Genomic DNA, 22,936 nt, shown 5'->3' with positions numbered 1-22,936 from the left:
ACTGCACTCCGGCCTGGCAACAGAGGGACACGCTGTCTCAAAAAAAAAAAAGAAAAAAGTATATATATATATATATGCACACATACATTTGCATTCTCCATGCAGCTTACAAGCTAAAATCATGCTTTCCCCAGCTGCACCCCGCAAAGGATCTCGTGTGAACCAGGTTTTCAACAGCTCCCTACAGCCCGGCTGGGAAGGCTTCCATGTCTCCCAGGGTTAAATCGAGCAAGGAACAGCCTAAGGGCCGCAGTCCACGCCACCAGCAGGTGTGGCAGCCAGACGGGAAATTAACTTCCTGTCTGTTTTAAACTAAAATTTGTGGAAGAAAGAAACAATGTTGCAGTCCTAGCCAACGCGCATCCATTAAAATAAGGGACAAACCCAGCGGCCAAGGAGCGGCGGGGCTGGCTCCACAAAGACCCGCTGCTGCCGCCAGGGGGAGCTGCCAGGGTGCGGGGCGGAGATTGGAGGGGTAGCAAGGGGGCGTGGCCGGGAGGGAACATGGCGGCACGGAGGAGGAATGGGGTGGCCCTTATTCAGAACCCCTCAGGAGACAGAACAAAGTCGAAACAACCCGTTGACTCCGCATCGTTGGTATTGCGTGCAGGACTAGGCTTTCCGCCCCGCGTTCTCGGGAACAGACGCCTGGGGATCCCGAGGCCACAGGGGCTCAGATCAGAGTAGCATTGTAAAATCAGGGATGACTTAAAAACTGTTTCTTTTTGTAGAGACAGGGTCTTGCTATGTTGCCCAGGCCGTTCTTGAACTCCTGGCCTCAAGGGATCCACCCGGCTCGGCCTCCCAAAGCGCTGGGATTACAGGCATGAGGCATGGCGCCCGGCCCAAGGATGGCATTTCTGATGCAAAAATACCATGAGTGATGTAGCCTGAGTGTGGTCATTGTTAACGTGGGAGGGAAATAAGGAGAGGAGGTGTCTCTACAGCCGAGGAAGAGCGTGTTGTCAAGAGGTAGGAGGGCAACCTGCCATGGCTGGTGAGAGCCAGGCTGAAGTGTCTGTTGGACTTAGCAGGTGGGAGGCCGGTTCGCCTTCAGGACGTCCCGGAGGTGGTGGCAGAAGTCTGGGGAAATGGGCTGAAGGAAGGCTGGATAGAGGCAGGAGAAGCTCGCATGCCTAAAGATGATGAATGTGTTCACCCGTCCAGCCTGGCAGACAGGTGACTTCCCACTGCCCGCTCCCCATGACACCCTCTCTTCCGCTTGGACGCAGTGGATTGGACACAGTGGATTCTACCTTTGCCTTTATAATTCACAGCCTCAGCAAATATTTGAAGAAGTGCACAGCCCTGTTAGGCCTCAAGAAAAGATAAGAAAAGATGAAGCTGGGTCCTGTTTCTTCCCCAGAGCTTACTGTCTTGTTGTTCTCAGACAGAAAAAAGGGGGGCGTGGTGGCTCATGCCTGTAATCCCAGCACTTTGGGAGGCCGAGGCGGGCAGATCACCTGAGGCCAGGAGTTCCAAACCAGCCTGGCTAAAATGGTGAAACCCCATCTCTACTAAAAATACAAAAATTAACCAGCTGTGGTGGCAGCACCTGTAGTCCCAGCTACTCGGGAGGCTGAGGCAGGAGAATCACTTGAACCTGGGAGGTGGAGGTTGTGGTGAGCCGAGATGGCGCCACTGCACTCCAGCCTGGGAGACAAAAGTGAAATTCCATCAAAAAAAAAAAAAAAAAAAGTAAAGAAAAGAAAACCCACATCCTGAAACAACTGGACAATAACTGTAAACGTTGCATTTATGAGGGTGTGAGGCAGAGGCTGCCCATCATTTTTGAAATTTAGGGAGAGAAAATTTCCCAGCACACACCTGAAGAAGCTGGGCTGGCGTGTCTGGGAGTTTCACAGTGGAGGAAGGCCCCAAGCGCCTTTGAACACAGGGAATGGGACGGGGTGGGGACACCTAGGGAGACTGCTGAAGCCAAAGTTGTGTGTCAGCCAGGACTTCTGATTGCATGTGGCAAGAACCCAACTCAAAATAGGTTCTGTGAAAATGGGAGTTTATGGGCTCCTAGATTTTAGATATGCCCGGATCTAGGAACTCATGTGTGGTCCTTGATGCCTTTCCCTGAGAGCCGGCCCCTCTCTCCTGACTGCAGAGCAGCCCCTCAGGGCAACCAGGAAGCACCTACCTTCAACGCAGCTACTCATGGGCAGCACCTGAGGGTCTCCCTCCCGAGTCTGCATCAGAATCCATGCATGAACTAGGAGGGGGTTTCTTGTTTGTTTTTGAGACAGAGTCTCACTCTTGCCCAGGCTGGAGTGCTGTGGCACGATCTGGTCTCACTGCAACCTCTGCTTCCCGGGTTCAAACGATTCTCGTGCCTCAGCCTCCTAGGTAGCTGGGATTACAGATGCCACCACCACACCTGACTGATTTTTGTATTTTTAGTAGAGATGGGGTTTCACCATGTTGGCCAGGCTGGTCTCCAACTCCTGACCTCAAGTGATCTGCCTGCCTCAGCCTCCCACAGTGCTGGGATTACAGGCATGAGCCACCACACCCAGCCTGGATGGTTTTCTTGACCTCGTTTAGGGTGACTTCACATGACGCTAATGGAGACATTTTTGAGACTGAAAATGGGGTGCTCTGAATAATTTTGCTAGAACAGTCAACATAACCTGGGACTCCTCTGGCAAAAGCAGGACATATCGTCACTGTCATCGTAAGTGGACACTGAGGGATGACCCACCAGAGCCACATAAAATGGGGGAGAGGTAGCACTCCGAAGGGGTGGTCCTGGCTGGGCACGGTGGCTCATGTCTGTAATCTCAGCACCTTGGGAGGCCAAGGTGGGAAAATCGCTTGAGGCCAGGAGTTCTAGACCAGCCTGGTCAGTGTAGCAAGACCCAATCTGTATTTTAAAAAAAAAAAAAGGCTGGGCACAGTGGCTCACAACTGTAATCTCAGCACTTTGGGAGGCCGAGGTGGTCGGATATCTTGAGGCCAGGAGTTCGAGACCAGCCTGGCCAACATGGCAAAAACCCTGTCTCTACTAAAAACACAAAAATTAGCTGGACGTGGTGGTGGGCACTTGTAATCCCAGCTACTCGGGAGGCTGAGGCAGGAGAATTGCTTGAACCTGGGAGGTGGAAGTTGCAGTGAGCCAAGATCGCACCATTGCACTTCTGGGCAACAGAGGAAGACCCTGTCTCAAAAACAAAAAAAAAAAAGACACCACAAAGGACTGGTGCTATTAACAAACACAGCAGAGAGGAATGCTGGAGTTACAAAACTAACAGGCGTGGCTGGGCGCGGTGGCTTACCCCTGTAATCCCAAAAAACTAACAGGCATCGTCCAGGTTTGAATTCTGACTTCTCTGTTTCTTACCCCTCCATGCCTCAGTTTCCTCTTATGTAAAATAGGGATCGTAGCAGGGACCCGTTGGCGAGGAACACTGTGGCCCCTTATTGTGGAGTTGACGTGTTACTGGAGACACTGCAACCTCTTTTTTTTTTTTATTATAAATTTTAGGGTACATGTGCACAACGTGCAGGTTTGTTACTTATGTATACGTGTGCCATGCTGGTGTGCTGCACCCATTAACTCGCCATTTAGCATTAGGTATATCTCCTAATGCTATCCCTCCCCCCTTCCCCCACCCCACAACAGTCCCCAGAGTGTGATGTTCCCCTTCCTGTGTCCATGTGTTCTCATTGTTCAATTCCCATCTATGAGTGAGAACATGCGGTGTTTGGTTTTTTTGTCCTTGCGATAGTTTACTGAGAATGATGATTTCCCATTTCATCCATGTCCCTACAAAGGACATGAACTCATCATTTTTTATGGCTGCATAGTATTCCATGGTGTATATGTGCCACATTTTCTTAATCCAGTCTATCGTTGTTGGACATTTGGGTTGGTTCCAAGTCTTTGCTATTGTGAATAGTGCCACAATAAACATACGTGTGCATGTGTCTTTATAGCAGCATGATTTACAGTCCTTTGGGTATATACCCAGTAATGGGATGGCTGGGTCAAATGGTATTTCTAGTTCTAGATCCCTGAGGAATCGCCACACTGACTTCCACAATGGTTGAACTAGTTTACAGTCCCACCAATAGTGTAAAAGTGTTCCTATTTCTCTGCATCCTCTCCAGCACCTGTTGTTTCCTGACTTTTTAATGACTGCCATTCTAACTGGTGTGAGATGGTATCTCATTGTGGTTTTGATTTGCATTTCTCTGATGGCCAGTGATGATGAGCATTTTTTCATGTGTCTTTTGGCTGCATAAATGTCTTCTTTTGAGAAGTGTCTGTTCATAGCCTTTGCCCACTTTTTGATGGGGTTGTTTTTTTCTTGTAAATTTGTTTTAGTTCATTGTAGATTGTGGATATTAGCCCTTTGTCAGATGAGTAGGTTGCAAAAATTTTCTCCCATTCTGTAGGTTGCCTGTTCACTTTGATGGTAGTTTCTTTTGCTGTGCAGAAGCTCTTTAGTTTAATTAGATCCCATTTGTCAATTTTGGCTTTTGTTGCCATTGCTTTTGGTGTTTTAGACATGAAGTACTTGCCCATGCCTATATCCTGAATAGTAATGCCTAGGTTTTCTTCTAGGGTTTTTATGGTTTTAGGTCTAACGTTTAAGTCTTTAATCCATCTTGAATTAATTTTTGTATAAGGTGTAAGGAAAGGATCCAGTTTCAGCTTTCTACATATGGCTAGCCAGTTTTCCCAGCACCATTTATTAAATAGGGAATCCTTTCCCCATTGCTTTTCTCAGGTTTGTCAAAGATCAGATAGTTGTAGATATGTGGCGTTATCTCTGAGGGCTCTGTTCTGTTCCATTGATTTATATGTCTGTTTTGGTACCAGTACCATGCTGTTTTGGTTACGGTAGCCTTGTAGTATAGTTTGAAGTCAGGTAGCGTGATGCCTCCAGCTTTGTTCTTTTGGCTTAGGATTGACTTGGTGATGTGGGCTCTTTTTTGGTTCCATATGAACTTTAGTTTTTTCCAATTCTGTGAAGAAAGTCATTGGTAGCTTGATGGGGATGGCATTAAATCTATAAACTACCTTGGGCAGTATGGCCATTTTCACGATATTGATTCTTCCTACCCATGAACATGGAATGTTCTTCCATTTGTTTGTATCCTCTTTTATTTCATTGAGCAGCGGTTTATAGTTCTCCTTGAAGAGGTCCTTCACATCCCTTGTAAGTTGGATTCCTAAGTACTTTATTCTCTTCAAAGCTACTGTGAATGGGAGTTCACTCATGATTTGGCTCTCTGTTTGTCTGTTATTGGTGTATAAGAATGCTTGTGTTTTTTTTTTTTTTTTTGAGACAGAGTCTCGCTCCGTCACCCAGGCTGGAGTGCAGTGGTGCAATTCTCGGCTCACTGCAAGCTCTGCCTCCTGGGTTCACGCCATTCTCCTGCCTCAGCCTCCCGAGTAGCTGGGATTCAGGCACCTGCCACCACGCCCAGCTGTTTTTGTATTTTTAGTAGAGACGAGGTTTCACCATGTTAGCCAGGATGGTCTCAATCTCCTGACCTCGTGATCTGCCTGCCTCGGCCTCCCAAAATGCTGGGATTACAGGTGTGAGCCATCGCACCCAGCCACGATCTCCTCCTTTCTAGTGGACATCTCCAGGTCTGCAAAGTAAGGCCATGAGAGCTGCCCGCCTCCCTCCAGTCGTGCTATTACAAGGCCCTTCTTCCCTGACCACAAGGCAGCTTTCAGAAGGTGTCTTAGGAGGACTTCACATAAAAAGAAGCCCCTAAGCTTGATATGCTGAGAAACTTAGGTACGCTGGGGCCACCTTACTTATGTGTAGTGGTACTTCTCTCTTTCTTTGAATGCAGGTGTTCAATTAATTACAAAAAAGATGAAATTTAAAACTCTGACTTGGCCGAGTATGGTGGCTCATGCCTGTAATCCCAGCATTTTGGGAGGCCGAGGCAGGCGGATCACGAGGTCAGGAGTTCGAGACCAGCCTGACCAACATAGTGAAACCCCGTTTCTATTAAAAATACAAAAATTAGCCGGGCCTGGTGGCACATGCCTGTAATCCCAGCTACTCGGGATGCTGACGCAGGATGATCGCTTGAATCCAGGAGGCAGAGGTTGCGGTGAGCCAAGATCACACCACTGCACTCCAGCCTGGGTGACAGAGCAAGACTCTGTCTCAAAAACAAAACAAAAGAAAAAAATTAAGCAAATTAAGAAAATCCACTGAGGATAAAGGAGCCAGGTTTCTCACTGCTGGAGAAGGTATTCACAATCTTGAAAGGTAGAAGGCTAGAAAGAGCCCGGAGGTATTGGACTGAAAGTGAAGGTATGGTTATGGATTTGGTTTTTGGAAACACACATGTATACAACATAGACATAGCTACAGACGTGTGTACATACACAGGCACATACATCTTAACGTTCCTAGCCTATGTCCACTGAGAGGGCCCAGAAGCAATGAGCACACCGCTCACCCAAATCCTACTGTTTTTTAAATTATTATTATCCTTTTTGAGACAGTGTCTCACTCTGTCACCCAAGCTGGAGTGCAGTGGTGCAATCTTGGCTCACTGCAACCTCGGCCTCCCGGGTTCAAGAGATTCTGGTGCTTCAGCCTCCTGAGTAGCTGGGATTACAGGCACACGCCAACACACCCAGCTAATTTTTTATTTGTAGTAGAGACGGGGAAGGGTTTCACCACGTTAGCCAGGCTGGTCTCAGACTCTTGGCCTCCAGCGATCCGCCCACTTTGGCCTCCCAAAGTGCTGGGATTACAAGCGTGAGCCACAGTGCTCAGCCCAAATCCTGGCTTCTAAATGCCATCTTCCATAAAGGAACCAACGTCCTTAGGGAGATGGCTGACTGCAGGGTTGGAGCAGGGAGAGAACAAATGAGCCTGGAATATCTGATGCCAGGAGGTAAGTAAAGGTGCAGAGAAGGACGGGGACACGTCAGCACTCGGGAGCCAGCGTGAAGGGGCGCTCACTCACCAAATCTGGGATGATGTGAACATCAAAATAAATCACGACTGCAAGAGAATACTCCCCAGTAAATGAGACAGAAATCTACATCCATATGGTGGTGACTATAAACTAACAAATAAATGAATAAGATATAAAATAAAATCTCTCCTTTACAGTAGAATGCCAACTAAAGGTGTAGAAGAAACTATGGAAATTATTTTAAAAAGCACCACTGGGCAGCAATCAGAGGGCTTCAGGTAGAAGTCGCCGATGGAGGTTAAGGTGGGTCTGCATAGGTTTCATGAGTAAGACAATGGTTGCAAGGTGAACTGAAGGGTGGCTAGATGGCTGGTATTGTTTCTGGTGTGAGGGTGTTCCCAGAGAGACTGACATTTGAGTCTGTGGACTAGGAGAGGAAGGCCCACCCACAGTGGGGGTGGGCACCCTCCAATCGGCTGCCAGTGCAGCTAGAACAAGGCAGGCAGAAGAAGGTAGGTAAGCTGGCTTGCTGAGTCTTCTGGCTTTCGTCTTTACCCCCTGCTGGATGGTTCTGTCCATTCCTTCTGCCCTTGGGCATCACACTCCAGGTTCTTTGGCCTTCGGACTCTGGGACTTAACACCAGTAGCTTTCTGGGGTCTCTGGGCATTTGGCCACAGACTGAAGCCTGAACTGTCGGGTTTCCTGTTTGAGGCTGTTGGACTCCGGCTGAGCCACTGCTGGCTTCCTCGCTCCTCAGCTTGCAGACGGCCTGTCATGGGACTTTGCCTCGTGATGGTGTGAGCCAGTTCTCCTTCATAAACTTTCTTTCACATGTCCATATATCCTATTAGTTCTGTCCCTCTGCAGCACCTTGACTAAGACAATACTGTAATCTCAGAATGTCTCCCTGGAAAATACGAATCAATTTACAAATGAAAACACGGTGTCTTCATTCTGGCAAAACCCAGCAGACACCAATACCACCGGAGAATTGAGATAAACATAACCCAGGTAGAATCGGCTGGAAGCCTGTGCCCCGACGTGAGGACCCAGGACACGGCACCTTCTCTGCAGTCCCGCCAAGAACATATGACCCATCCTACGTGTATGAGAAGTCTTTGCCCTTTAATAAGGATGGGAGTCTGCAAAGACATATTCCAGCTTGGGGGAAGCCGAAACTGTGATAGTGGATGGGATCCTGGAGCGGAAAGGAAAAGAGACATTGTTGACACTGTTTGTAAAATCTGCAGGAGGCTGAGGCAGGAGAATCGCTTGAACCCAGGAGGCAGAAGTTGCAGTGAGCCGAGATCTCACCACTGTACTCCAACCGGGGCGACAGAGTGAGACTCTGTCTCAACAACAAAAAACTGAATGGGGTCTGAGGATCAGACTTTAGTATTGTTTCTTTTCTTTTTTTGAGACAGAGCTTCACTCTGTCAACCAGGCTGGAGTGTAGTGGCACAATCTAGGCTCACTGCAACTTCCACCTCCCAGTTTCAAGCGATTCTTCTGCCTCAACAACCTGAGCAACTGGGATTACAGGTGCCCCCCGCCCCCCCCGCCCACCATACCTGGCCAATTTTTTTGTTTTGTTTTGTTTTGAAATGGAGTCTCACTGTTGCCCAAACTGGAGTGCAATGGGGCAATCTTGGCTCACTGCAACCTCCACCCCCGAGATTCTCCTGCCTCAGCCTCCCGAGTAGCTGGGATTACAGGTGTGCACCACCACACCCGGCTAATGTCTGTATTTTTACTAGAGATGGAGTTTCACCATATTGGTCAGGCTGGTCTCAAACTCCTGTCCTCAGGTGATCCACCTGCCTTGGCCTCCCCAAGTGCTGGGATTACACACGTGAGCCACCGCACCTGGCCACACGTAGTTTCTTGATTGCAAGAAGGCTGTCATGTGCCTAAGGGAGAAAAAGACGTGCTGATAAACTTCAATCAGGCATGAGTGACAGAGGTACTGGCCATGAATTCCATGTTAATGAATCAACTAGACATTATTAAATAAGGAACCTTGAGAGAGAGACACGTACAACAAGGTTAACGATTAACTGCTTAACAGAAATGCTGTGGCAGGCGGCTCAGAGGAACCTGACTCTGTATTTCCCTGGGAGCCAGTGCCTAGGGGTGTTACTCACCAACACTCACGATAATTAGATGATTCCATGTTTGCTGCGACTTTGCAGAACTATCACTGAGCAACGCAGGGTGAAACATAAGCAGGGCCACTCACATTTGCTTTTTTCACAAGATCAGACTTTTATTAATACTTAATCAGAAAAGCCGTAACTACACAGGGTTCACAAGGTGGCAATTCCCCTTAGCACAGTCCGTTCACTCAGTGGCCACAACCCCGGGCATTCAGGGTCAGACCACTCCACAGGTGAGTCAACACTGCAAACCATAGATAGTAGTAAACTTAATACATAAATGTTACAGATTATGGATTAAAATGTCCATATCAAAGCAGCACTTATATCAAGAGAAAAGGGGGGTAGGCCGGGCACAGTGCCTCACACCTGTAATCCCAGCACTTTGGGAGGCCAAGGCGGGTGGATCACCTGACCAGCCTGGCTAACATGGTGAAACCCCATCTCTTCCTAAAATACAAAAAAATTAGCTGGGCGTGGTGGTGTGTACCTGTAATCCTACTTGGGAGGCTGAGGTGGGAGAATCACTTGAACCCGCAAGGCGGAGGTTGCAGTGAGCCGAGACCGAGTCATTGCACTCCAGCCTGGGCAACAAGAATGAAACTCTGTCTCAAAAAAAAAAAAAGAAAAAAAAAAGAAAATGTGGGTAAAACAGGGTTAACAAACCAGTCCAAGGAGAGCGATGTGGCCAAGAAGGAGGTCCTGCACTGATCCAGACATCTTGAAAGGTGGGAGTCTGTGCCTGGGCAGAGCCTTCAAGGGGAGATGTTGTATGATTGGGAGAGACAGCAACATGGCGCCGGTCACCACCGCCGTGCAGCTGGTGAGGGCCTGCTCTTTTCACAGCCCTTGAGTTCTCTGGTGAAAACCGAGAGTAAAGACTGTACAATAAGCCGGGCACAGTGGCTCGTGTTCTGTAATCCCAGCGCTTTGGGAAGCTGAGGCAGAGGGATCACCTGAGGTCAGGAGTTCAAGACCAGCCTGGGCAACATAGCAAAACCCCGTATCTACAAAAAATACAAAAATTAGCCAGGCATGATGGCGCACACCTGTAGCTCCCGCTACTCAGGAGCCTAAGGAAGAAGGATGGCTTGAGCCTGGGAGGCGGAGGCTGCAGTGAGCTGTGATCATCCCAGTGCCCTTCAGCCTGAGCCACAGAGGAACACACTGTATAAAGAAAAACAACAAGATGGGCGCGGTGGCTCACGCCTGTAATAACAGTACTTTGGGAGGCTGGGGCGGGCGGATCACCTGAGGTTGGGAGTTCGAGACCAGCCTGACCAACATGGAGAAACCCCGTCTCTACTAAAAATACAAAATTAGCCGGGCGTGGTGGTGCATGCCTGTAATCCCAGCTACTTGGGAGGCTGAGGCAGGAGAATAGCTTGAACCCAGGAGGTGGTGGTTGCGGTGAGCCGAGATCACACCACCTCCCAGTTCAGGCACTCCAGATGTTCAGGCACCTTCCAGATCAGGCACTCCAGCCTGGGCAACAAGAGCGAAACTCCATCTCAAAACAACAAAAAACAAAACAACAAGAAAGAGCATGCCTGGTTGTGTCTGTCCTTACCTGATTGGGCGTAGTCTCTACTGATTAGGCGACCATCTGGTCTGGTTGGCACGATGCTTTTTGGGTTTGAGGAGGGGTCTGCTCTGCTGCCCAGGCTCTAGCGCAGGGCGCATTCACAGCTGACTAATGCCTCCACCTCCCAAGAGGCTGGGACTGCAGGTGCATGCCACCATGCCGCGTTCATTTCTTATTTTTGTAGAGACGGGGTTTCATCGTGTTCGCCAGGCTGGTCTTGGAACTCCTGTCAGGCCTCTGAGCCCAAGCTAAGCCATCATATCCCCAGTGACCTGCACGTATACATCCAGATGGCCTGAAGCAACTGAAGATCCACAAAAGAAGTGAAAATAGCCTTAACTGATGACATTCCACCCTTGTAGTTTGTTTCTGCCCCATCCTAACTGATCAATGTACTTTGTAATCTCCTCTACTCTTAAGAAGGTTCTTTGTAATTCTCCCCGCCCTTGAGAATATACTTTGTGAGACCCACCCCCTGCCTGCAAAACATTGCTCCTAACTCCACCGTCTATCCCCAAACCTGTAAGAACTAATGATAATCCCATCACCCTTTGCTGACTCTCTTTTCCGACTCAGCCGGCCTGCACCCAGGTGAAATAAACAGCCTTGTTGCTCACACAAAGCCTGTTTGGTGGTCTCTTCACACGGACATGTGAGACACTGACCTCAGGCCATCCTCCCACCTAAGCCTCCCAAAGTGCCGGGATTACAGGCGTGAGCCACCGTACACGGTCCGCCTAATATTTTATTTCTGCAGAGATGGGGTCTCGCTATATTGCCCAGGCTGGTCTCCATATCCTGGGCCCACGCCCTCCCCCGGCCCAGCCCGGACGGGGTCTTCCCCAGGCGGAGCCTCTTACGTGCAGGGCGTTCTGTGCAGTGACCGCGGCCCTGGGCAGAGTCAACCCCACGCGGCCACATAACCGTCCAGGGGGCCGGGGGCAGCGCGGTGAAATGGGAAAGGGTTTAACTGGGGGATCTAGGTGCTGGGGACACCGACATTTTCGGTATTATTCTTGAAGCTTTTCCCTAAGTTTGAAATTACCTAAAAACACGTTGTTTTGAGATGGAGGCCTCCTGGGACCCGCAGGATGCGCGGCCGTGGGTGGCTGCGCGGGGCGGGAGGCGCCGGAAGGGTCGCTAGGCCTCCTCCCTCAGGCCGGCCTCGCGCTCCTGCCCCGCAGGACCCCGGCCGCAGCCCTCACAGCTTCACCGCGCCTCGCCCGCCCGGCTGCGCCTGCGCGGAGCCGCCTCACTGTGACTCAGCAAGCGCGCCACCTGCGAGAAGCGACCGGACGCTTCGAGAAGGGAAGCGGAGGGGCGAGGAGTGGGCGGGCCTGCGGGGCGCGACGGGGCGGGATTGGCCGGATGGCTGGTGACGTCTTCGGGGCGCGCCGGCGCCACTAGGCCGCGGCCTGGCGGGATTGGCCGGTCTGCGGGTGACGTCGTCGGGGCGCGCCCGGAAACCCCAAGGCCGAGACGGCTCTCGGATCCGGGGGCTGCGGATAAATGGCCGTAGGCCGCGGGCGGCGAGATGTTGCGTTCTGCAGTGGGTGTGGGTGTGCCTCCGACGGCGTCTCGGTGCCAGTGTCGAGGTTCTTTCTGTTTCAGTACCTGGAGCCGACTGCGGAGGAGGACACCTGCGTTTCCGTCTCCTCTATCTTCTGCTGCTCACCGCAGCTGCCTGGGTCTCGGACGAGAGCCAGGTACGGGCCGGGGATTGCGCTGTCCCCGGGGACAGGGTCTGCCGGGGGTCGGGCCAGCCTTGAGGTCAGGCTGCTCGGGGGTTCGGTCTGTCTGCTAGGAGTCCGGCTGCTGAAAGTCCGGCTGCTTGCTGGAGGTCGGGCTGCTGGGATCCGGCTGTATGCTGGGGACCGGGCCTGCTGGGGGTCTGGCTGTTGGGAGTCCGGCCTGTCTGCTGGGGGCTCGGCCTGCCATCGGGGCCGCAGTACCGGGTCGGACGGGGTCGTTAACCTGCCAGCCGAGCGACAGTCACGTAGATGTGTCTGTTTCCTTGCTGCGGGCCCGGCCCGCCGGGGTAGGGTGTTGGCTTCCTAGGACGGCTGCTGTGCGTCCAGAACAAAATCATTTGGGGATTCACATCAAACTCTTGTGAATTCCTTGAACAAAACAATTTCGGAACGCCTGCTGTGTGTCGGGCACCGGGAGCTAATGGTAAAGCAGCGGATCCGTAGTTGGAAGCTGTGGGCGAATGAGGGCTGGGAAAGGACTAATGGGCACCTTGAGTAGCGGGCGTGTAACATAGAGGGAACTGGGGAGGGTGGGAGTGGCTTTAAACTGAGGCGGGAGGGGATGACTAGACGATTGCTATGGGCGAGAGGGTTTTAGTCACAGGCGACAGTCTAGGAGGCCTCTAGGAGGGTGGAGAGAGCTGACGGGAAGGTCAGGAAAAGGCCCCGGGAGGGGCTAGTGGGTACTAGATGACGGGACCTCGTGAGCTCCAGGAAAGGGCCCCGGGAGGGCTGGTGGGTACTAGATGACGAGACCTCGTGAGCCCCAGGAAAAGGCCCCGGGAGGGCTGGTTGGGTACTAGATCATGGAGGGGACCTCGTGAGCCCGTTGATTCTCTCTCGAGTGCAGTAATTTCACCAGCTGTCTGCTTGTTTTCCATAATGACTTAACAGCTTGCGCTTCTCCCTCATCAACTCCAGGTTGATGGCATCGAAGAATAAGTTCCCAGTAAAGACTCAATGCCTAAGGGAGTTGAAGAGAGAGGCGAGGGACAGAGTTAAATCTCCTCTGGGTAATGGAGTCAACTGATGTGATTTAGCACCTAGTAACAGAGTTTTGTTTATGTCAACAAGTATATTCCATGGATAAAATTGTGACTTAAAATTCACCGAAGTCGTAATCATCACTGGCAGCTGTGTGAATTAGTTCTCGCCCCCTCAATGTGAGTTGAAATAGAAACCCGAGTTCAAGGAGTGCCTCATAGACTAGGAATTAAAAGGACTATGAAGGAGTCCGTGTCTCTTAATGGGATTGAGTACGAATGGCGGACAGCTGGTATTTGTACTAAAACTCCATGGAATGCTCCCCACACAGCGCGTTTGTTGACTTTCATTAGCTGTAATTACATTGTAAATCCTGGTGACTGAAGAGCAGTCCAGCTTTCCTCCTAACTATTCTGATTGTCTTGTAGGTAATACTTAACTCTGCTATCTGCGTTTTGAACACTGTTCTCGTAATGGAGTTTCCTGATTTGGGGAAGCATTGTTCAGAAAAAACTTGCAAGCAGCTAGGTGAGTACTTTTAAGAGACTTAATAGAAAATGGTATTTTGTTGGGGGAAAGCTGGCTGTTCCGTTAATTAGCTGATAATTGTGTCTTGGCCTTCCTGGCTCTTCAGTATTGGAAACTGCGCTGGTGCAGGTTCTGTTTGACACTTAGCATCCACCGGAGGCGGGGTTGCAGAGATGCAGGCTGGCTGGCAGGGCCGAGTGGCTCCAGGGTGCTGCTTGAATACTTGTGATGCCAGAGTCTCTCTCTAGAAGACAGCCTGACCCTGGGATTGTTTTCACATGTGTGGCCCTCGAGGACCTGTCCATCTCATAGGCCTGAAGCACTTAGTGTAGGTAAACACTTTTTAGTACCATCTAGAAGTATTTTGTTCCAGTCGTTAAAACACTTCCCTGTTTTTTGTTTTTTAGATTTTCTTCCAGTAAAATGTGATGCGTGTAAACAAGATTTCTGTAAAGATCATTTTACATACGCTGCACATAAGTGTCCGTTTGCATTCCAGAAGGTAATTCATCCTTTGTTCAAAAGATTCTCATCTTCACTGTCTGAAGCTGCACTGTCTTGGTGGTATGGTAGGGACTAGCCACGTGTGGCTAACTCAATGAAAATTAAATTTTAAAATCCAGTTTCTCAGTCCCACTAGCCTTGTTTCAGGTGCCTGCTGTTAGGCAGTACAGAGGATCGTTTCTGCCCTCACAGGACATTCTGTTGGATGACTCTCAGACAACTGAGATCTTATTTTCAGGGACTCATGGAGTCACTTAGTTGTAACGTTGTGTTCCAAGCTTACTTTAGATGTTCAAATACTTGGTTCCTTTGATCTGTTACACCATAGCTGTGTCTTCACCGGATGCAAGAAAAGTTTTAATATTTGACTTGGAAGCCAATCAGGAAGACAGTAAATATGCTTATTTATTTGAACAACTGCAGCCTTGACATCATATTTTGGTGACTCCCAAAGTACACAGTAGAAACTGAAACAGGACCTAAGGAAATGAGCTTGCCCCGAGTCCAGAGGTTTGAGACTTCTGTTGTTGACTTTTCACATGGTTCCCAGCCTGTGTTTGCTTTGTCTCTGGATGGGTCACAGGTCGTTTTAGTGAACTCTGCCACTTGACCCTGGTGGCGGTGGTAATGTGGGTAATGCTGGGCCACCAGCATTCTGTGCTTTGACCAGTGTTGGCCAGGGTCTGACCCTCCAGCCATTTTTAGGTCATCACGGTGGGTGGGGAGGGTGACTCACATTCCCTGCGTTTACTAGGCACAGATGACTAAACCAGACTGCCCAGCGTGTCTTCCCATTTCCCCTTCCTGCCCCGGCATGGGGCGGGGTCTGGCTGGAGACCATGTACTAATACTTTATTTCATTTGACCAAATGAGGGAGCACCACCACCTGTGAGTCTCCCAGCTCGGGCTGCAGACGGCGTGCCTATAATTCCGTGATCACCTGCCACCCCTTTGATGTCGGTTGCCACCTCAGTTTTCTCATTGACCTTTCATCAACTCCTGCCCTGGCTCAGGTTTTTAGCCATGCTGGGCCTTAGCTGCTGGGTAGTCCACCCCTCTGGAGCCCCCAGCTCAGGTTTTTAGCCTTACTGGGCTTTCAGCTGCTGGGCGGTCCTCCCCTCCAGAGCCCCTACAACCTTGGCCTGCAGCCAGTGACAGTCGTTAGTACCTGGGAGCTCACTCTAGCTACACGTGGCCTCATCTGGGCGCAAGCAACTCTCCGTGTACGTAGAAGCCACTGGGGAAGCCGCAAAGGGATCAGGCCGTTGGCGATTGAGGGGAGCTGGAGGGTCTTTGTGGTCCATGTTTCCCTCCATCTCCTCCCTGTGGAGGCATCTGGGCAGGCTCTGCTCTCACCTGGGCGGTGCCAGCCTGAGATGGCCCCAGTTGGTTTCTGCAGTCAGCTGAAGTCCATTTGTTGAAACTTCACTGGACTCCTCAGGGCAGCTGATGCCCACATTCTAGAGACGGCTGCCGCTAATCTATGACCCAGCGATGCTTTCTTCTCGGAGGGCTCAGGAGACCAGTTTTTGTACTCTCTTTGTGTTTAAGTGTGCCGCGCAGGAGTACTCGTTTAAAACTTCTGTGACTTTAGGTTGTATGAGTCTCAGATGCCATCTTACCTTTGTTATTTTTAGGATGTTCATGTCCCAGTATGCCCATTGTGTAATACCCCCATCCCAGTAAAAAAGGGCCAGATACCAGACGTGGTGGTTGGCGATCACATTGACAGAGACTGTGACTCTCACCCTGGGAAGAAGAAAGAGAAGGTAAGGACAGGGCCTGCCTCAGTTCCTTTATCCGGGATGCCTGGTTTTTCCTTGGGAAGAGTTAGTTTGCTACCTGAAAATTACTCCCAATAGTTTATATACAAAGTAGAAAAGAAGAGTCCTAACGCTGCGGTATCCCTGTCCTAAACTGCGAGGAGCCTGAGCTTTTAGTTTTATAAATGTTCTTTAATATGAGGGATCCCAGGTCAGGTTCGTCTTTCTTGACTGGAATTTACTAGTTTTCCTCCAGAGATGAATTCACGTGGCTTTATAGATCCATTCTGTTATGTGCGTTTCGTTTTTATTTTTATTTTTTGAGACAGAGTCTTGCTCTGTCACCCAGGCTGGAGTGCAGTGGTGAATGGTGCCGTCTCAGCTCATTGTAACCTCCACCTCCCGGGTTAAAGCAATTCTCCTGTCTGAGCCTCCCGAGTAGCTGGGACTACAGGTGTATGCCACCACATCCAGCTAACTTTTGTATTTTTAGTAGAGATAGGGTTTCACTATGTTGGCCAGGCTGGTCTTGAACTCCTGACCTCATGATCTGCCCGCCTCAGCCTCCCAAAGTGCTGAGATTACAGGCGTGAGCCACCACGCCCAGCTCAAGGAGCTTCTCTAGGGAAGTGGCTGCTGTCAGGCTTAATCCGTTCCTAGACATGGGTCCTGGTTGATGGTTACCAACTATCTTAGTATATGATGTTCAATACTTTATAATTGTATTACCATAAACCAAGTAACTTTTAGTCTCAAACATAGAGAATAAAGTCAGTGTTCCTTAGTCTGCCACACAAAACCCTCTGTGCAGAAGCTTGCTCTGGTCCCCGCTTTCTGGCCCTGTCTGGTTCTCCCTGCTGTGGCTGTGCCCTGGGACCCTCAGCCTCTGGAGGTCTCTTAAGCCTCTGAGACATCACAGCTCTCTCTGGCGCACCCGCTTCTGCCACACGACACAGCTTCCCTTGCTGGGGGCTCACCCAGCACTGCCGCAAGGCCCCCACACAGGTATGCCCTCCCGGCTGCTCCTGGCCCCCTCTGCTTCTGCCCTTGTGGTGGGCACAGTCTGTTCTGCCTGCATCCTTGCACGGGTCCCTCCTGCGTGGTCGCTCAGCATGGCCATGTCTGCCTGCCTTGGCCAGAGGGCCACCCCCAGCTGCTGGAACCCTCCCCACTCTCCTCACTGCCTTCCCCTCTTGGAGTTCTGACTCCTAGGAATTTATATCGCTGCCTACACCCTGGCATCAAGAAAAAAAAAAGACCGGTGGGTACTGGGACATGATAGATATTCCCTTGATGGGGACACACTGTCCCAGAGCTCCCGGAGCCAGTGCCTCTGTGGGGCTTGCCTGTCACCCGTGCTTGGCCTCCTTCCCTCCTGCTCCCTGCTTCCTGGCTGCCTCTCTCTGTTGTCCTCCCAGCAGCACCTCTGGGCCATCTTCACGGGAATCCCCAGCTTCAATGCTGGCTGGCTGGCTTTGCTTTTTTTTTTTTTAAAGGGACAAAGTCTTGCTCTGTCACCCAGGCTGGAGTGCAGTGGCACAATCTCAGCTCACTGCCACCTCTACCTCCCGGGTTCTAGCAATTCTCCTACCTCAGCCTCCTGAGTAGCTGGGCTTACAGGCACCACGCTGCCATGCCCGGCTAATCTTTTATATTTTAGTGGAGATGGGGTTTCACCGTGTTGCCCAAGCTTATCTCAAACTCCTGAGCTCAGGCAATCCACCCGTCTTGGCTTCCCAAAGTGCTGGGATGACAGGCGTGAGCCACTGCATCCGGCCCCATGTTCTTCTTCTTACTGCACTGAGATGGTCAAATGAAATTTTGCATCTGTACTCTGTGCAGACAGGAGCCGTGTCTAGTTTAAATGTGAATGTTCTTATTGGGGGCTGTGAAAGAATTTATTAAGGCCGGCACAGTGGCTCACACATGTAATCTTGGCACTTTGGGAGGCCAAGGCGGGAGGATCCAGTTGAGGCTGAGTTTGAGACCAGCCTGGGCAACATGGCAAGACCCCATCTCTACGAAAATAGACAAAATTAGCTGGGTGTGGTGGTGTGTGCCTGTAGTACCAGGTAATAGGCTGAAGCAGGAGAATCACTTGAGTCCGGGAGGCAGAGGTTGCAGTGAGCCGAGATGGAGCCACTGCACTCCACCCTGGGCAACAGAGCGAGACCCTGTCTCCAAAAAAAGAATTGCTTGTTTGAAGTCACTTTGTTCTCTCAGATTTTTACATACCGTTGCTCAAAAGAGGGCTGCAAGAAGAAAGAGATGCTGCAGATGTCATGTGCCCAGTGTCATGGCAACTTCTGTATCCAGCACAGACACCCTTTGGACCACAGCTGCAGACACGGGAGTCGCCCCACCATCAAAGCCGGGTGAGAAGAGACTCAGCTGCGAAGGCTCGGAACACGCAGTAGCAGCTTACACTGTAGTGGGAAGTGGAGCCCCATTGAGCACCATCCCACACTGGCTACTGATCTTGTTTGTTGAGGGAGATGGGACTATAATAAAATTGAATGCTGAAGTTGATTCTAGTTGTTCTCATTTCCCACTGCTGCCGTCACCAAGTACTACAAACTTGGGTGGCTCAAACCACAGAAATCGGTTCTTTCACAGTTCTGGGGGCTGGAAGACCAGGCGCAGGATGTCAGCGGGGCCGGCCCCTTCTGAGGCCTGCGGAGAGCATCAGCTGCCTCTCCCCAGCATTTCGGGGCTCGTCGCTGCACAACCCCCGTCTCCACCTTCATCTTCACATGGCATTCTGTATGTGTCCCGACTTCCCCTTTTTGTAAGGATGCTGGTCATGTGATCCCACACTCGTGACCTCTGGAAAGACCCTGTCTCCACAGAAGGTCACACTCTGAGGTACCGAGTCTAGGGCTCCAGCATGTCTTGGGACATGATTCAACTCGTAATGCTAATGTTTGTCAAATCAAGAAGCATCTGCATTTGCCTAAACTGTTGTACCTGGTGGTGTCTGGTGTCCATCGCTGGGCCAGGCTGGTGGTAGTTGCTTACCTTCAGGAAGCCATGTGGGTTCTTGCAGTCAGCTCATGGAGGCTGAGCTGACCCATCCACCCTCTCTGTAGGTGCTCACCCGTGACAGCCTCTGAATCCAAGCCATCGGGAGACTTCCTCACCCTGGCTCCTGGCGGGCTGTCCCAGCGACTCAGGTACTGGTTCACCCGGCTCATGTGAACGCAGTTACGTCTGTGTGGGGTGCTGCAGCTCTTGGCTGGTGAACACGGAAAGGTTGCTGTGTGTAACTGCACAGTGTGACGCGATGCTCCAGTGGTGCAGCATTGTCCGGATGGATGAAAGACACAGGAATGGGACCCCAAGTTACGAAAGCAGCTCACTCCAGCGCAACCTCGGCAGCAGCAGCATCATATAGCTGGTTTCTGAAACACCTTTTCTGCCCTCCAAGATCCTCTGACATGACCAACACTTCTGCGTCATCAAGACAAACCTGAAAAGAGCTGTTCTTTGTTCTTTTCGGTGGAAAGTGATGAGGTCCTTCCCGTCCGCACTGCCGTGTGGGTTATTTCCACTCTAGGTAACTTCCGCCCTTGGGTACCCCCATCCTTCTAATGGCAAGTAGCCTGAAACCTTGAAACTTTCCCACTGAAATACACAAACTAGGCCAGGCATGGTGGCTCACACCTGTAATCCCAGCACTTTGGGAGGGCAAGGTGGGTGGGTCACCTAAGGTCAGGAGTTCAAAACCAGCAAACACCAGACAGCTCACTCGCGTTCTCTTCATGTCGCCTCTGTAACGGTGTGGCTGTCTGGCCAAGAAGGGGGAAGGACATCCAACCTGCCTGGCTGAGGGTTCTTGTCCAGCAGCGGCCACAGGTGCTACTCGCATTCCCTGAGGGCACAGCTGTGTGCCTGTTCCTAACCTCCAAGGGGCTGCGACACTGTGTGAGAGAAAGTGTGTCTTCCTGGACGACTTGTTCCTGCCACAGCCGACTTCTAAAAACAGGCACAGTTCAGCCAGGCGCAGTGGCTCACGCCTGTAATGCCAGCACTTTGGGAGGTGGAGGCAGGTGGATCACCTGAGGTCAGGAGTTCGAGACCAGATGACATGCAGCCTTCGTGGCCTGACACTTCCCACCACTGTCTGATTTTGTGAAGTGATGAACACGGGTAACGTAAATACTGGTCTTAGATTTATATTGACAGCCACTGTGCTCATCAAGAGTGTGGTGATTTCCTGGGAACTTAGGGGGTGTCAGGGAATAAGGTAAAATGCCCCCAAGTTCTGTCCTGATCTGAACTGCCCTGGCCACCCAGCTGTGCCCATCAGACATCCCAGTGAGACAGTTCACAAAAACACAAGCCACTGCATTTTTTTTTTCTGCTTTCACCATCTAAAAATGTAACAGGGGAAGGGTTTGTATTCTGTTTCCGTTCTGCAAAAAGGTGATCAGACCTGCAGTCAGGCGAACGATGTTTCTGTCAATGACGGACCATGTATTTGTTGGCAATCGCAGAAGATACTGTATTTTCACTATATCTTTTTTTTTTAATCTGACAAACTTTTTTGCTTTTAATTGTTATAATTGTACATATTGATGGGGTACATTGTGGTATTTGGAGGAGTTCGAGACCCGCCTGGCCAAAATGGTGAAACCCCGTCCCTACCAAAAATACAAAAATTAGCCAGGCGTGGTGGTGGGCGCCTGTAATCCCAGTTACTCGGGAGGCTGAGGCAGGAGGATCACTTGAACCCGGGAGGGAGAGGTTGCAGAGAGCAGAGATTGTGCCATTGCACTCCAGCCTGGGTGATAAGAGCGAGACTCCATCTCAAAAAAGTAAAAACAAGCTAGTCACCCTGCAGTCCCACAGAACGCTGGGACGTAATCCTCCCAGCAAGCTGGACCGCACCACGCCTAGGTTTAGAAGCACAAACACTCAGCGCCGTGCCGCAGTGGCCTACAGCATTCAGCGCACTCGCACTCTGCACGTTTGTAGCCTGGGAGCCACAGGCTATGCCCTACAGCCTGGCTGTGGAGGAGGCCGCACCATCGAGCTCTGTGTAAGTCACTCTAGGATGCTTGCACAACAATGCAATCACCTGACCACGCACATCCCTGATGCTGGGTGACGTGACTTTCTGTGCTTGCTTCATGGTGTCTGTCCTAGGCCGGCAGTTCCCAAGCCCTAGCCTGTGTCAAAACACAGGGCTCCTTGCGGGAGGGTGCTGGACCCCACCCCGAGGCCCTGATTCTGTGGTCTGAGGTGGACTCAGGTTTACACCTGGAGCTGCCCAGGTGATACGTCTGGTCTGGGACTGCACTTGGACAAGCCGCTTGCCTGCGTCTCCAGCACCTCCGGCCACATGTGCTGTGGAGCAGTGAAAGTGCAGCCAGCACAGTGTTCAGTGTGGTTAAGTTTAAAAACCACCAACTTGGTTCAGTCAGTGGAAAACTTAGGTACGTTAGGAACCTGGGTGTGTGAACTGTGAATCTGCAGATCAGGTGTTCTAATGAAAAAATGTTTTTAATTGTTAAAGTCTTGAGAAACAAAGTTCTGATAATTTAATGTCCAAATTGGGATGTATCCAGCCGGGACCAGTGGCTTATGCCTGTAATTCCAGCACCTTGGGAGGCTGACTTGAGCCCAGATGTTTGAGACAGGACTGGGCAATGTAGTAAGCTGTCGTCTCTCAAAAAAATAAATAGCCAGACATGATGGTGTGTCCATGTGGTCCCAGTTACTCAGGAGACGTCAAGGCTCCAGTGAGCTGTGATCACACCACTGCACTCCAGCCTGGATGACAGAGAGTAAAACTGTCTCATTTAAAAAAAAAAAAAAAAAAAAGGCCAAGCGCAGTGGTTCATGCCTGTAATCCTAGCACTTTGGGAGGCTGAGGCGGGTGGATCACAAGTTCAGGAGTTCGAGACCAGCCTGGCCAACATGGTGAACCCTGTCTCTACTAAAAATACAAAAATTAGCCAGGCATGGTGGCAGGCGCCTGTAATCCCAGCTGCTCGGGAGTCAGGAGAATCACTTGAACCCGGGAGGGGGAGGTTGCAGTGAGCCCAGATTGTGCTATTGCACTCCAGCCTGGCCCACACAGTGAGACTCTGTCTCAAAAAAAAAAAAAGTATCCAAAACACACTGGGCTTTGAAGATAATACTAAATTATCTATGTATGTATATCTCACTGTTAAAGGTATTGTTTACATGTTGCCTTTATTGTAGAGTGGGGTCCAGGCATCCACTGGGAGGCTCGGAACAGATCCCCAGAGGATAAACGGGGACTGCTGTATAATTTTCGTAGCACAGAGAAGTGTGTGTATATTTCTAGAAATGCAAATGAAACCAAGGCCTGAAGAGTAAAAAAAAATATACATGTTGAAATAATATTTTGAATATGCTAGGTTAATTAAACATTAAAATGAATTTCACTTGGGTTTTACTGTGATTGCTCAAAATTTTGAAATTAGGTGGTCAGCTTGGTGCTGTCCCTGTTGGATGGCATTGTCTAGCACTCCCACCAAAGGCCAAACAGCCCTGGCACATTTTCTCAGCGGGGAGAGGCGGCGCCTGGTTCATGCGTTGGGTTTTCTGTCTTCGATTTGACGGAGTATTGAAGTATAAAACCTAAGAGCGAGGCTGGGTGTGGTGGCTCAGGCTTGTAAGACCAAAACTTTGGGGGACCAAGGTGGGTGGATCACTTGAACCCAGAAGTTCAAGACCAGCCTGGGCCACATGGCAAAACCCTGTCTCTACAAAAAGTACA

General features: G+C 50.5%; 1 protein-coding gene and 1 long non-coding RNA gene across 2 annotated transcripts; one reads left to right on the top strand and one right to left on the bottom strand.

Annotated features, from left to right (window-relative positions):
• Positions 1 to 8,972: 8,972 nt before the first annotated feature.
• LOC129040207 (uncharacterized) lies at positions 8,973 to 11,934 on the bottom strand. The gene is made up of 3 exons (XR_008503571.2): positions 11,700 to 11,934; positions 10,640 to 10,958; positions 8,973 to 9,927 (listed from the first exon to the last, which is right to left on the bottom strand). It is a non-coding gene; the product is annotated as an uncharacterized LOC129040207 (long non-coding RNA).
• On the top strand, positions 10,949 to 22,606 carry ZFAND2A (zinc finger AN1-type containing 2A). Its single transcript, XM_054494363.2, has 6 exons — positions 10,949 to 12,360; positions 13,818 to 13,917; positions 14,325 to 14,419; positions 16,060 to 16,191; positions 18,409 to 18,560; positions 19,275 to 22,606. Exons 2-6 carry the CDS (start codon positions 13,863 to 13,865, stop codon positions 19,381 to 19,383), a joined length of 543 nt encoding a protein of 180 aa, XP_054350338.1. The 5' UTR covers positions 10,949 to 12,360; positions 13,818 to 13,862; the 3' UTR covers positions 19,384 to 22,606.
• Positions 22,607 to 22,936: the final 330 nt, after the last annotated feature.

The sequence above is a fragment of the Pongo pygmaeus genome, chromosome 6, assembly GCF_028885625.2.
Source record: "Pongo pygmaeus isolate AG05252 chromosome 6, NHGRI_mPonPyg2-v2.0_pri, whole genome shotgun sequence".
NCBI classification, from domain to species: domain Eukaryota; kingdom Metazoa; phylum Chordata; class Mammalia; order Primates; family Hominidae; genus Pongo; species Pongo pygmaeus.
Note: the sequence above shows the minus strand (reverse complement) of the source record. Positions and strands in the feature narration are given on the sequence as shown.

Bases quoted from the DNA above. Each gene is read 5' to 3' on its own strand.
- ZFAND2A (XM_054494363.2), top strand. From the start codon at position 13,863: ATGGAGTTTCCTGATTTGGGGAAGCATTGTTCAGAAAAAACTTGCAAG. The intron at 14,420-16,059 runs GTAATTCATCCT...TGTTATTTTTAG, and splicing joins GTCCGTTTGCATTCCAGAAG to GATGTTCATGTCCCAGTATG. The intron at 18,561-19,274 runs GTGAGAAGAGAC...CCCTCTCTGTAG, and splicing joins CGCCCCACCATCAAAGCCGG to GTGCTCACCCGTGACAGCCT.